This window comes from Anolis sagrei, chromosome 2 (assembly GCF_037176765.1).
Source record: "Anolis sagrei isolate rAnoSag1 chromosome 2, rAnoSag1.mat, whole genome shotgun sequence".
Classification (NCBI taxonomy): domain Eukaryota; kingdom Metazoa; phylum Chordata; class Lepidosauria; order Squamata; family Dactyloidae; genus Anolis; species Anolis sagrei.
Genome location: NC_090022.1, coordinates 225,047,892 through 225,061,289, shown reverse-complemented (window position 1 = coordinate 225,061,289; position 13,398 = coordinate 225,047,892). Strand labels below are relative to the sequence as shown.

The 13,398-nt window shown below is 38.4% G+C and overlaps 1 protein-coding gene across 2 annotated transcripts in view; it reads right to left on the bottom strand.

Moving 5' to 3' along the window:
* The window catches only part of PCSK5 (proprotein convertase subtilisin/kexin type 5), a 321,518-nt gene that overhangs the window by 159,367 nt on the left and 148,753 nt on the right, over positions 1–13,398 (bottom strand). For both annotated transcript variants that reach the window (XM_060762183.2, XM_060762182.2), the window contains exon 8: positions 64–276. In XM_060762183.2, coding sequence (XP_060618166.2) covers positions 64–276 — 213 coding nt within the window. The remainder of the gene's footprint in view (positions 1–63; positions 277–13,398) is intronic.

Sequence of the window (13,398 nt, the reverse complement as noted above, 5' to 3'; positions counted from 1 at the left end):
TCTTGTCTTTTCCCTCCAGATGAGATACAAACAAATTTTAATTGTGTTGACAAGTCCACATACTATTTTCCTGTCATAGGACTCTCCACTGCTGTAAGTTGTTGCTAGTGTAGATGCACATTCTTCTAGATACCAAGGTTTTCTCCCACTTTCGGCCGTGCTGCTGATGGAGATGGTGTAGATGCTGTTGGTATAGCCATCACAGGAACAATGATCCTTACTCCGTCCACCATTTCCTGATGCCCAAACATAGATGGATCCCAGGTTGTTTCGGCCCTATTTAAAAAGAAAGAAAGAAAAGATAATTAAATTGAGGAAGCATGTAAGATTCCCTTATATCTTCTCTTCAACTCTTACTGGTAAAAAAAAAAATCCACATAACAAAGTTAAACAAGTATAAGTGTCATGAATGTTCCATGAAAATGCCAAGCATGTACATGAATAGCATTTTACAAAGTGTAGCTTGTGTATTACTTAATACATGAACTTAAGAGCTTAATTAATAAAAGAAAATGGGCTTTTATTGACCATTATCTCAAACTGGCCAAGTTCTCATTCTACTAGCCAATGAATATATCATTACTGACAGATGTATTCCTAGAAAACAACTGGTGACAGTTATTTTTCTATCTAGTAAAAAGAAATTGCATTTAACTGTATTTTAACTTGTATCCATGACACAGGTATTTAATTGTTTTAATTGTTTTTAATTTTTGTATTTGCTGTGTTGTTGCATGAGTCCCCATTGAGAGAAAGGAGTTGTCGAAATAAAGATGATGATAGTGGTGGTGGTGATGATGATGGAACAAGATATCCTCTACAATTAAATATTAATATTAATTATTTCCGGATTATTAAAAACTAGTGATATTTCACAAGAATTTCTAAATTCAACCTTCCCATGGCCTAGATATGAATATTCCGAATCAGTAAAGCATACATTCTTCAATTATATGCCTGATTGGAGATCAAGACTGAATGCCAAAATGCATTTGCTTATTGTCAATTATTCTTTATTTGGTTTTGTATTGATCAATGCTCCAGTCTTGCATATGCAATATCTAATAATATTGTCTCCTTCCAAACACTGCCTTGCGATATTTCCATGCTTAAGTTTTTGAGGACAATTGCAACAATTCCCCAATATTTAAAACACAGGAACATCAATTTCTGTGTGCTGTAAACTCTCAGTTATCCAGCACCCATAGGGATTAGTAGATGCTAAATGTATTTTTTGGTTGCCTGAAAAGTTACTATAAAAATAGACCTAATTCTGTACCATACAATAACCTCTATATTTACTTGATATTCATATTGAAATACAGAAATTTAAACCAAAAGATAAATAGACAAATTTAGCTTAATGTAATACAGTTTAACTATAGTAAAGGAGCCCCCGGTGGTGCAGTGGGTTAAACCCTTGTGCTGGAAGGACTGCTGACTGAAAGGTCAGCAGTTCGAATTCGGGGAGTGGAGTGAGCTCCTGGCTGTGAGCTCCAATTTCCCATGCGGGGACATGAAAGAAGCCTCCCACAGGATGGTAAAACATCCAGGCGTCCACGGGGCAATGTCCTTGCAGACGGCCAATTCTCTCACACCAGAAGCAACTTGCCATTTCTTAGGTTGCTCCTGACATGAAAAAAAAAACTATTGAAAACAGCTTTGTGAATGCAGTATTATTTCTTTAGGTTGCTTGAGAGTTCTGGTTGCTTGAGTTCCACTTAATTGAGAGTCCATTGTAATTGAAAACAGGTCATAAACTTTATAATTTATCTTGAGCTTTTTCACATTACACTATTACAGTGATATGATTCTATTTTAATTGTCATGACTGCATGCTGTGGGGGAATCCTGGAATTTACAATTTGGTGAGGCAGCAGAGCTGTCTAGTAGAGAATTCTACATATCCATTAATGAACTGCGACCCCACAATTCCACTGTGATCTTGATTACTACCAAATGTAAACTTTAATTTCATTGGTACTGAGGATTTTTGTGGCATCCTTTAATATCCATGTCCATTGTCCACGTATATCTAATGATATCCTGTCAACATCTTGCTATATGCAGGTTTATAATTCTACAGTATTTGTCATAATAGCTGTTTGGAGCCAGTTATTTCAGCTGCAGACAGATAAATGAACCTAAGACATTATGAACGGTCTGATATTACCAAGTGCAGTCACATCTGAGCAGTAATTTCTAAAACACAATCTTGACAACAGAATACACCCGTCACATTGGATACAACTTATAAAAACACCTTGTGGAAAACTATTTAAAAAACATACAATATGAAAAACCATTTACTATGGCCAGAGTGTTTTGCAGACTGATGTATGTAATACAAATGAATTTAGGAGATATTCTGGTGATATAGTATAATCTGACATTAAGTCATTTAATCCAGATGCATTGTTCATTAATACATTTTCTGGAATCTGAATGAATACACAGAAAATATTTTATCTGTATGCAGAATTAACACAGCCCTCAAATACTAATAAACTGATTTGGGAAGCTTAATAAAAAGCAGGGCCTGTAAAAATAAACTTTTCTACAAGACATGTAAATTACATGTGTAATTATTCTGGTATCCAAAATTCACATACATCAAATAAAATTGTAGCAATTTTTGCTATTCAGTTCTCACTTTTCCTGATATTGCTTACAACATAGTTCATACATTAAAAATGACAAGAATTTGGATTTCTACAAAATCCAGGTCATTTGTAACTGATACAAATACATAAATATGGGGAAATATATCTTTGTGATGTCTACTGCTTTTTGAAAAATGAAATATCTGATCTTAACATCATCTTTTTCCATCTCCCATGAAAGGGGATTCTGAACTGCGATGTCTTGTGCTTGTGTACATTCCATCTTCCAGATTGACAATGCTGTTTCCGTTCTATTTTACATGCAGTTTTCCTACACTTACAACCAGCAAGAAGATGATAGAACTACACCCTCCTTCTTTCTGATTATGTGGATTCCCCATTCTAACCTCTGCAGATATGATCACCATGACACTTGCAGGGAACCCTGTGGCTGGTGAGGACTGGCACTGATGACATGGGGATGAGCAATTCCTTTCCATGTACTGATTGGCTTGGGGGAGAGGTGATTGCCATGTCCCATGAAGGCCCTTGCCGTTTACCCTGAGTTAAGCCATTTTTAGTTAGGGGGATTAATATTTTACGTACAGTTTCTGGGGGGTCAGCCTCTTTGCATTTTAAGCCTCTGTTGCCCTGCCCCTTTAAGAATCCCATCAGGCAAGGCACTTCTGGTTCTTGGAAGAGTCAGCCTTTTTGTGAAGAGAGAGGAAGGCCAGAAGGTCTACAAATAGCATGTCCAGTTGGAACTGTATGACCTGTATTCAAGTCCAGTTGGAGCTGTATTCAAGTCCAGTCAGAGTTAAATATTGAGACAATTCTCGAGGCAGTTGAACACCATACAAGAAAGAGACAAGAAGAAATAAAGATCCAAGAGCCTCAGTTCGGCCAGAACTGTGTCTATCTCTCAAAAACTTTATATCTCTTCATAAAGACTTTGTAGTGAGTTTCAGGAGGGAAGTCTAAAATTCTTGTCAGTTAATGATTTCCTGTTTGATTCAACTATATAGTCTCCGATCTGTTCCCTGCACAACCAGTTCACTTTCCAAGTAGTTAAGATGAGCATGGGGGCAGAACAGTGCTGGTGGCTATATCTATGTGGGCAATGGATCAGGCTGAAACAAGCTGATTCAGCAGTCCAGATGGCTGCAAAGCCTGTGGATAGTCCAGAGTTTCCTCTGAGTTTATTTAGCATGGAAGAAAGCTGGGTTAAGGGCTCTGAATAGTTACCAGAGGTTCTTGTGAGCCATGAAGACTCCCAGTTCTGGATTAGGGGTATGTTTTCCCCCCTATGTTGGCAAGTTCTTAGTCATGATTGTGGCACTATTGCCATGGTCATAACTTAGTACAAACTACTTTACCTGGCATCAGCTGAATGGGGAGAACGTCAATATTGCTGGTGACTGATACGACTAACTAACGAACTAACTGATAAGAAATTCCACCTACTTGTGTTGTTGTTGTTTTGGTCTCCTTTGGGAATGGATTCTGTACCCCTCACACTGCTTGGTTTTCTTTTCCAGTGTTATAGGGATGTTTTTAAAACTACAAAATCAACGTCCAGTCTTTTGCAATTCAACACATGTCAGCATTCTGATGCTTTAATTAAAACACATGATAAGTCCAGAAAGAAGAAATTTTCAGTGGACATGATATGAATAAAAATTATATTTAAACACAAAACAGAAGTGTGCTGAAAATTTAAATGTAACATCGGGAGCAGTACTTCAATTATTGAAGTTCAGTGCCTTCCAAAAATTGATTATTCCATATCATAATAAATATTAGGTTCATTAATATAAGCAGCTACAAAAAAGAGAAGAAGGCGTTAGTTGAAAGTGTCATGATCTTTAAGGTCCACCTGAGATACTGCAACTTTTGATACGGGTATTACCTAAACAAGGGAATCTTAACCAGGAATCTACAGGCCCCTTGGGGGGTACGTAGAAAGATTTCAGGCAGTCTGTGAGCTTGAACTGAAAAAAAAATCAATTTATCATTTTTATTTTCTCTGACCTCAAACTGAAATCTAGCATTTCCTTCAAGTGTGAATGTATGCAAAAAGTGCTGTTAGTATTCATTTCATATCACACTGTAGTTGTTATGTGGCAGGATTGGGACTTTTTCCTGTGTTGGGGCAGCAGGGACATCCATCCAGGATTCCTATGCGGTGTCTCACAAAGCCATTACAAGCTCCTTGGGCTCAGGCAGCTTGGGGAGGCAGGGTAGCTGTCCCTCATGCCTTCTGCACCCATTATTCCCCTCCCGCCTCTCAACCTGTCTTCCCGTCACATGGCAGCAACCAGGAAGTAAATATCCTTGAACTCAGGTAAGCGCTGATTTTCTGACATTCGGATATGAAATCAGGGTGCTGGGGCTGTGGGGAGTAGAATCCAGCCCCACTTCACACACTACAGGTTTTACTGTTTGGGGTTTTAGACACAGAATTTAAGAATAAGTGAGGTATTGTTAGATAACATGGTATACTCTAAGTAATGTAACTTTATCTAACTATTATTGTGACAAATTCATCCGATGCTTTCTTAGTCTGTTTGGTATTGTCCATAGATCACCTATCACTATGAAACCATTGTTCTGTTTACAAAATAAACTTAATTTCAGAAACTCATGCACCAAGGAATGCTTGCAACTTGGGAAGGGTTTTTGTTTGTTTATGTATGTCAAAAAATGTCCCATGTACAAAAACTAGTAATAAGAGTTGTCGTCTATTGCTTATTAGAAAAAGCACCTTTTCTTCACTCTGGCAAAGAAGAGAAAAATCTCACAGCAGTGGACAATTTTTGACAGAATGTCATATGTTGAGCTACTATTTCTTGTCAAGAGTGAAAAGGAACTGAATATTCTTTATATTATTAAATAAGATATAAGAGCAGAAAGGTAGACTATAAAGAACCTTGGAGGTGAGGAGAATGTGCAGACGGGAAATGAGAGTAGAGATTTAAAGAGGAGCATCCTGTGGAAGGTGTGACAAGAGAGGTTTACAAGTTCAGCTGTAGAGTGCTGGATAGAGACCAAAGCGAAGCAGAATATTCTATGGGCGCATTAACCAAAAGCTTTAAGGTCTCCTCAAACGTTTCCTACAATATAAAGCACTGATAAAACAGGAACAATTATTATTTAGATACAGGTATAGAAACACAAAATTAAAGAGTGTCTTTGGGAAACTGGAATATATGTAGCAGCTGGATAAGTGCTTTTGAAAAGTTGTGCTTCTTGCTTGTTTAATTTCTTTGCCAAGCAAAACTTGATGGTCTGTTTAGCAAAATGAAGCCTTTTTTGCACATTATACATTGTTGTTTATTCATTCAGTCACTTCCGACTTTTCGTGACCTCATGGACCAGCCTACACCAGAGCTCCCTGTCAGCTGTGGCCACCCCCAGTTCCCTAAAAGTCAAGTCAGTCACTTCAAGGATACCATTCATCCATCCATCTTGATCTTGGTCAGCCTCTCTTCCTTTTTCCTTCCTTTTTCCCCAGCATAATTGTCTTCTCCAAGCTTTCCTGTCTTCTCATTATGTGGCCAAAGTACTTCATCTTTGCCTCTAATACCCTTCCCCTCCAGTGAGCAGTTGGGCTTTATTTCCTAGAGTATGGACTGCTTTGATCTTCTCGTGGTCCAAGGAACTCTCAGAATTTTCCTCCACCACAGTTCAAAATGTCTATCTTCCTTAGCTCAGCCTTCCTTATGGTCCAGCTCTCACATCCATAGGTTACTATGGGGAATACCATTGCTTTAACTATGCGGATCTTTGTTGCCAGTGTGATGTCTCTACTCTTCGCTATTTTATCGAGATTGGCCATTACTCTCCTCCCATATACATATACACATTAAAAGTAAATAATCAATTTGGGCAATGGTGAGACATGTTTTAATTTAGCTGGATTACTGCAATGCACCCTGTGTGGGACTGTCTTTGAAGAGTGTTTGGAAACTTCAGTTATTCAAAGAGATGCAGCTAGATTGTTAAGTGGAGTTGGTTTCAGAGAACATACAACTTCCTTTTGCAACAGGTTCCTTGTTTTTCAGCACAATTTGAAGGCTATTTATGACCAATACTTCTCTGGTGCAGGATATCTGAAGAACACTGTTTTGCCATATGAATCAAACCATCTTTTAAGACCTCCTGGGAGACCCTTCTGTCTGTCCCATCACCCACAAAGGGAAAAGGGGACGGGGCTATTCCTAGTCTTTTGCATTTTAAGGGCTTATTGCCTTTCATAACGTTTCTATATTTGTTGCTTTACTTTTTAGTGGTCATGCTTTTATTACTTTTTGGTGGTTATGCTCTGAGTTTTATTGATAGTGTAATTTGATTTTATATGATGTGAAATTTCAGCAGTATTTTCTTTAACATCAAAAGACATAGTTCAGATGAGTATGCAAAGGGATACTGAGAGCAACTTTTTCTGTTTCAAATGTTTTAGAATACTTCTTTTCATGTTGTTTTAACTTTTGTTAGCTTTACTGAGTCTTGGATTGGTAAAAAAAGATGGGATTTAAACAAATATAATCATAGAAGTAACAATATAACCTATATAATTTTTACTTTGAAAAAACTAGGAGAAATGTATAATAGGAAAATATCCATTCATTTATATAGTGAGGATTCTAGTTTTTCTAGCATATGTAAATGCTTGAAATAATATAAAAATAATTTTTATTTGGTTTCCGTTTTCTGCTCATTGTTCTTCACTATTATTCTCTATTGATATCTACTCTGATGCCTCAACTAATTTTGTTCACTGACCTATGATCTTTGCCTTGAAAGTTCAAGACAAAACTAGCAAATACTTCAAAGTGGTCAAAAATTAAACCACTTTGACCTCACATTCTTGACCATGCCTCAAGAAAGGGATGTGCCTGGGGCCTGGACATGAGCAAGCTGAAAAATGAGATAATGACGTTTGACATGCCCTGAAAGCTAGAAGGACTGGATTCAGTTTCTTCTTTACATTTTTAAAGCAGGGAAGCATTATGGAGGAGCATGTATTTAACATCAGCCACATCAACACATTAATTAATATTACTTTTTCACTGATGAATCCCAATTAGTTCAGGTCCTGATTCTTTCTGAATAACAAGAAAAATATCATAATCACAAATACACTGTACACAACCATCTTGGATCAAACACTATCTGAATAATAGTAGTTACATTTTTAAAAGGCACACTAATAAGTAATTAAGAGAAATTAGGTAGCATCCTGCATGACATTATAACCCTTTTTTTAAAAAAAAAATGTTGCACGGGTTGAAATTTTGTTCTGACGATGTAGTGCCCCCAAATTCACTCAAAGCATTATTTCAGTGTGGTAGCCCCATAAAATGTCTATTTCCATGTAACCGGAGAACATGAGGAGCAGCAGAAATATCTAGCTATTTCCAACACCTGGATGTGTAGTAATAATATCATCTGCAGGGATTTCCCATGAAAAATAGCTGGATGCTTCTCTGCTACTCCCTACTCTACTTTCTACATTCCACCAACATGAGAAATGGTCATGGAATATGGAATTGAAAAGGTGGTGCTTTGAGGTGATGGAGCACAATCAGAGAGTGTCTGATAGGCAGCTACATCTCACTCTTTATTTATTTGTGATTTTTTGTCCACCAGTTCTATGGTCCTTCTTTGGACCTCAGCTTTAGCACTAGTGTAGGTCTTTTTCTTAGCAATTCAGTTGGTGTCTGTCCACCATGCTTGGAAGGCTTTCTTTTTCATATCAAATACCTGCAGGATCTCTTTGTGATTTTCATCAAACCAGTCTTGATGTTTATTAGTTTGGTATCCAATGGTTTCTTTGAAGGCTGTGATGATGGAGGTCTTCAGTTTGTTCTAATGTTCCTCAATATTTTCAGGGTGTTCTATGGGTAGATGATCCTTTAGTGTTGTCTGAAGAAGGGCTCATTTGGAGGGCTCTTGAAGGGCTTGGGTGTTTTTGTTTTTTTTGCCTTGTCTTTCTTCCTTGGAGTTTGCGTGTGGGGGTGATCTTGGTTAGCTGTCATCCAGCTGCCACAAGGATTTTGGAAGACATAGGTGCTTTTGTATTTTTGAAGGCTTTCAGGGCTGGAATCACTGAAGTGTTGTGTGGTTTCTGGGTAGTATAGCTGTGTTCTAGCAGCATTTTCCCTTGGACTCTCTGAAGATGCCAGTCAAAGGATCCTCTGAAGATGTCAACCAAAGATGCAGGCAAAATATCAGGATAAAATGCTGATAAGTGCTTTTACTGATCAGTTGAGAATTCTGCCCAAATATCTGGGAGTAATCTCATAAATGTTGCTGCCATCCAAACATTTTGGGATGTACCTAACTTTTTTGTACTGGAAAGTCACATATTTCCTGCAGAAAAAAAAGATTGAAGACTGTCTGCTCTGCATCAGACTGGGAATTTCAGCCACCTAACTCACCAACAAAGAATGATGCAGACATTCTTGCAAGATAGGCACCAGAACTCCTGGGGATTACACCACTGAAGTGCCCAAAGAAGACACTGTAGCTTCTATAGTACTCCCTTTAGCAGACCAAAGCAAGGGCCCCTGCTTTCTTCTAAAATTCCTAATTTAATTTGAGTCTAAGAATATTTCCACTAAATCATCTACATGAGAGCCTATATGTTTCTGGGAAATTATGTGATTCTCGACTGTTTGCTATATTTTGTTTATGATCTAACTGATCTTAACTCAGTAAAAAGAAATACCTTAGTGTTTCTAAAGAAAGATAACTTATTTCTTTCCTTTTTTTCCTTGCCCACCTGTTTAATACTAATTGCTATCTACAACTTTTCTCCAGAAATATTCAATTTAGAACCAAAGCAAAGAGACAGTGAAAAAGAAACAATAAAATCAAAGGTTTGATTTCCACTCTGTCCCCTATCTGTGTGGGTAATTTCCTCTCCTTGGATTACAAATTTATTAGTACCAAATTACCCGCTGTTGGGCACAGCTTCTCCTGCACTAATCTCTTCAGGTCACTGCTTCTGTCTTCCTGTGTATTTCCTACCACTTAAGATTTAGTTTTCTTTCTCGCAGCCAATTTGGTCAGTGCTGAACTCACTAAAGAAACAAGTGAAGAAGAAAACACAGTGAAGAAAGACTCATTAACTAACTTCAGTTCACATTTAGCATTCCTGTTAGTTAGAGACATGTGACGATTGAACAGAGACAAGAGTTGCTAATTCTATTTTGCAGACTTGATCAAATACTTAAAATGAATCTTCCATCATTATCAAATACTTTTCAGTAGTCTCTTGAGCATATGTATCATGAGCCTGTGATTTACTGATAGCAATTTCTCACTACATTTGATAAAAGTCTGCTTGCTGGAAATAATTCTACAACTCATCATACTGGTGTGGTTGGTGGGAATGAGGGCCTTCTCAGTGGTGGCCCCTCGGCTATGGCATTCCCTCCCCAGCAAAATCAGGTCAGCTCCCCCTGAGTCCCCTTTGGGGTTGAGAAGGGTGGGATATAAGTTCAGCACATAAATAAATAAACCATGAAAAGTGGAATAAAATACTTTTTAGGAAAATTGAATCAAAAGCAACGTCTCTCCACCTTCAGAAAGATACCAACAGGCCACAACCAGTGAGTAAGAACCTACATTTTATTGATTTAAGAGCCGCCGCAAACTAGCCTCCTGCAAGAGCAAACTGTGCTAGCACGTCCATGACATCATAAGACTCTGCCTCTCTCTCCGCCCCTTTCTCCGCCTCTTTCTCCGTGCCAGCGTGGTTTTTCCTTTGCTAGGGCAGCTATGCTAGCGTACTCTCGCTGTTGAATTCTGCCAACAGTGAGAGTACGCTGGCATAGCTGTCCTAGCAAAGGAAAAACCACGCTGGCACGGAGAAAGAGGTGGAGGAAGAGGTGGAGAGAGAGGCGGAGTCTTATGACGTCATGGACGTGCTGGCACAGTTTGCTCTTGCAGGAGGCTAGTTTGCGGTGGCTCTAAAGTGGAGGTGGAAAATATCTGGCCCATGAGCTGTATAAGGCTTGTGAAGTAATTTCGTTTGGTTCCATAGTGTCGATAGCTGCATCTCTCTCCTCTGAGTGGCACAAACTTGATCACCTCTGGGGAGTGGTTGGCCTGCATGCCTCCCTCCTTCCACTTCCTGCCACCTGGCTCTTCTGGAAATGTGGAGGGAGGTGTCATGACCTGGTCAAAGGAGAACCTGTGATCCAGACTCCCCACTGCCCGCCTAACTAGATGTTCCCTCACTTGCTAGCCCCCTTTCCTCCCTGCCTGAGAGCCATGCTACACTTCCGCCCCTCCAGCCAGGTTGCAATGCCACAGAGAAGTTGCCAGGGATTCCAAGAAAGTGATAGCCAGCTGGTCTCACCTGGGCTCCTTACAGTTCATCTACATAATAATGTAGAGTACTCAATCTTCTCCAAATGGATAAGCATGGCTTCCCACCTCTGGGTCCCTTGCCTGCCCCAACAGCCGGGGCCTCCTCCCCTCTTCTAATTTTGTATGGCTGATAAATGATGGCATATATATTCAAAAGACCCTTGGCAGAAAAAAAAAGATTCTCCATCACTGGTTAAAAGGCTTGAAAGTGACATGGCTGCCTGCATTATATAGCAGTATAGCTGAGCAAACAAATCACCTCCCTTCTTTCTCTTTTCCTTTCAAGTAAGGCCTCCCTATTTTCTTGCTTACAGACAGCAGACAGTCCCCTAAATAAGTACTCCTGGAATAGGTTTCAGTTAGAGCTGCAATGGGCTCATATAATCCAGTTTCTGATCCTAAATGATCTGCTTTGAACTGGATTATATGGCAGTGTAGGCTCATATAATCTGGTTCAAAGCAGACAATCTGGAATCAGATACTGGATTATATAGCAGTGTAGATCCAGCCTTAGAAGAAAAAAAGCAGCCATCACAGAATCATCTAATGCATTTTCTCCAGTCATAGTCCTGTTTATCCTGGGTCCCCATCTGTTTTACTGAATCAGACAGAAAGAGAGCCCCTCAGACCTTAATTAATTCTAGCAACTTAAAATAATTAACTTGTTAAATCATGCAGTTCAGTGTTAATCATTAAATCTGGTGAGTTAAATATTTAAGGGGAAATCTAGCAAATCAATAGTTTAACAAGTGAATTGACTAGTTATACTCAAATTCTGAAGAGGGTTTAGTATGGAGTTGGACCGTTTAATCTTTTTTGCAACTCTTCAAGTTCTATTTGTATTTTCAATGGTATCTACCTGAAAGTAAATTGTGTAGCTACTGCTACAACTTGACAGCTAACATAAGTAGCCACAGAAGACATGTATTTACAATAGTTCACAAATGATGTTTCAGAGAAACTTCATGAATTTATCTGATTTAAGATATCTGTTTTTGCATTTACCAAGGGAACAATTAAAAGAAAAGATGTTACAGTAAAAAAAATGTAAAGCTTTAAGAGTTTCTCAAGCTCTTGAGGAATATGTTGATTCTGGTATGTGATGGAGGATTTATATTACATTCATAACTGACATAAACATATACTAAAGAATCATAACAGGTTATGCAGTAACTTACAACGATGTTGTTTTAAGAGTAACAGACTAAAATAGCTTCAAGCTATTCTCTAAAGAGCTATAATTGGTATTTAGCAGTGCAAACATAACAAAACAAAAAGTGCTGGTGGCTGGAACTTGTAATGCGAACCTGAGGAATGCAAGATATTTTACTCTCCCAAACATAATAAAATCAGTGAGACAGCCACATGCACCATGTGTTTTACTCTCTGGCAAGCAGATCACACTATTAGTAGTACTTATAGCCGTTCCTGAGGGGAAAGTATTTCTAAATATTTATGTCACTTGAAAGATGTTTTGCGATCTTAAGATTTACAGTGGGTAGTAAGCATCTGCTTGGTTGATGATTATAATAAAAGACAATTTTTGAATTGATATTTTAACATTTCAGAAATGTAGTTCTCTTATTAAGAGTCCTACAGGCTCAATTTCTTCCGCATACGAGGTCTGGCAAGAAGCAAATCAGTTTTGTGAAATGGTAGCTGCCCCTTTTAAAAAATCAACTTTATTTAGGGGAGCTGCAAAAGTAGAATACACTACATGCAGTTGTATTTAACTTCCCCAAAGAGAAGTATTTTAAAAGCAAATGGCCCTTGGATTTAGCAAGTTAGGGTGAGGGAAATGGTAGTGAAGGTAGTGAAGAACACTTCTCAACTCTTTTCTCGATGAGTTTATTTTCTGATTAAAATTTCTTTCCACCTCACTTACCATCTATGGATGAAAGACTAAGGTGGCATATTCCTGTCAATAATGACAAAATAGATGAGAGATTGAGTTTTGCATGTGTTTGGTTCTCTCCCCCCTACACACACACACACTTATATATCCTATTCCAAAATAGTTATTATGCAACCTTAGACATGAATAATAATACCATGTACAGGGGCTACACTGACTACAATGCACTCAACTCTGATCTGGCAATTTTGGAAACAACCTAATTCACCTCTGAAAGCACTAAATCATGTATGCCTTAATCTAAATGGTGATTCCTTTCTTTACAAATCTAGTGGTGGCTCCTCCCAATCTCAAATGGTACCAGAATTGGAGGCCAAGAACTCTAATTCTTGTCTGGAGAGGAAGGGAGAAGTAGACACCATGCCATGATTTTTCATCTTAACCCCCAATAGCATCACTTATGTCACGTGTCTTTGTAAGTTTCAGACCAGAATCCTGACTTTGTGGTTGCTCTACAAACCTTTTTTGTAACTGAAAAGTAGAACACAATTATTCAAA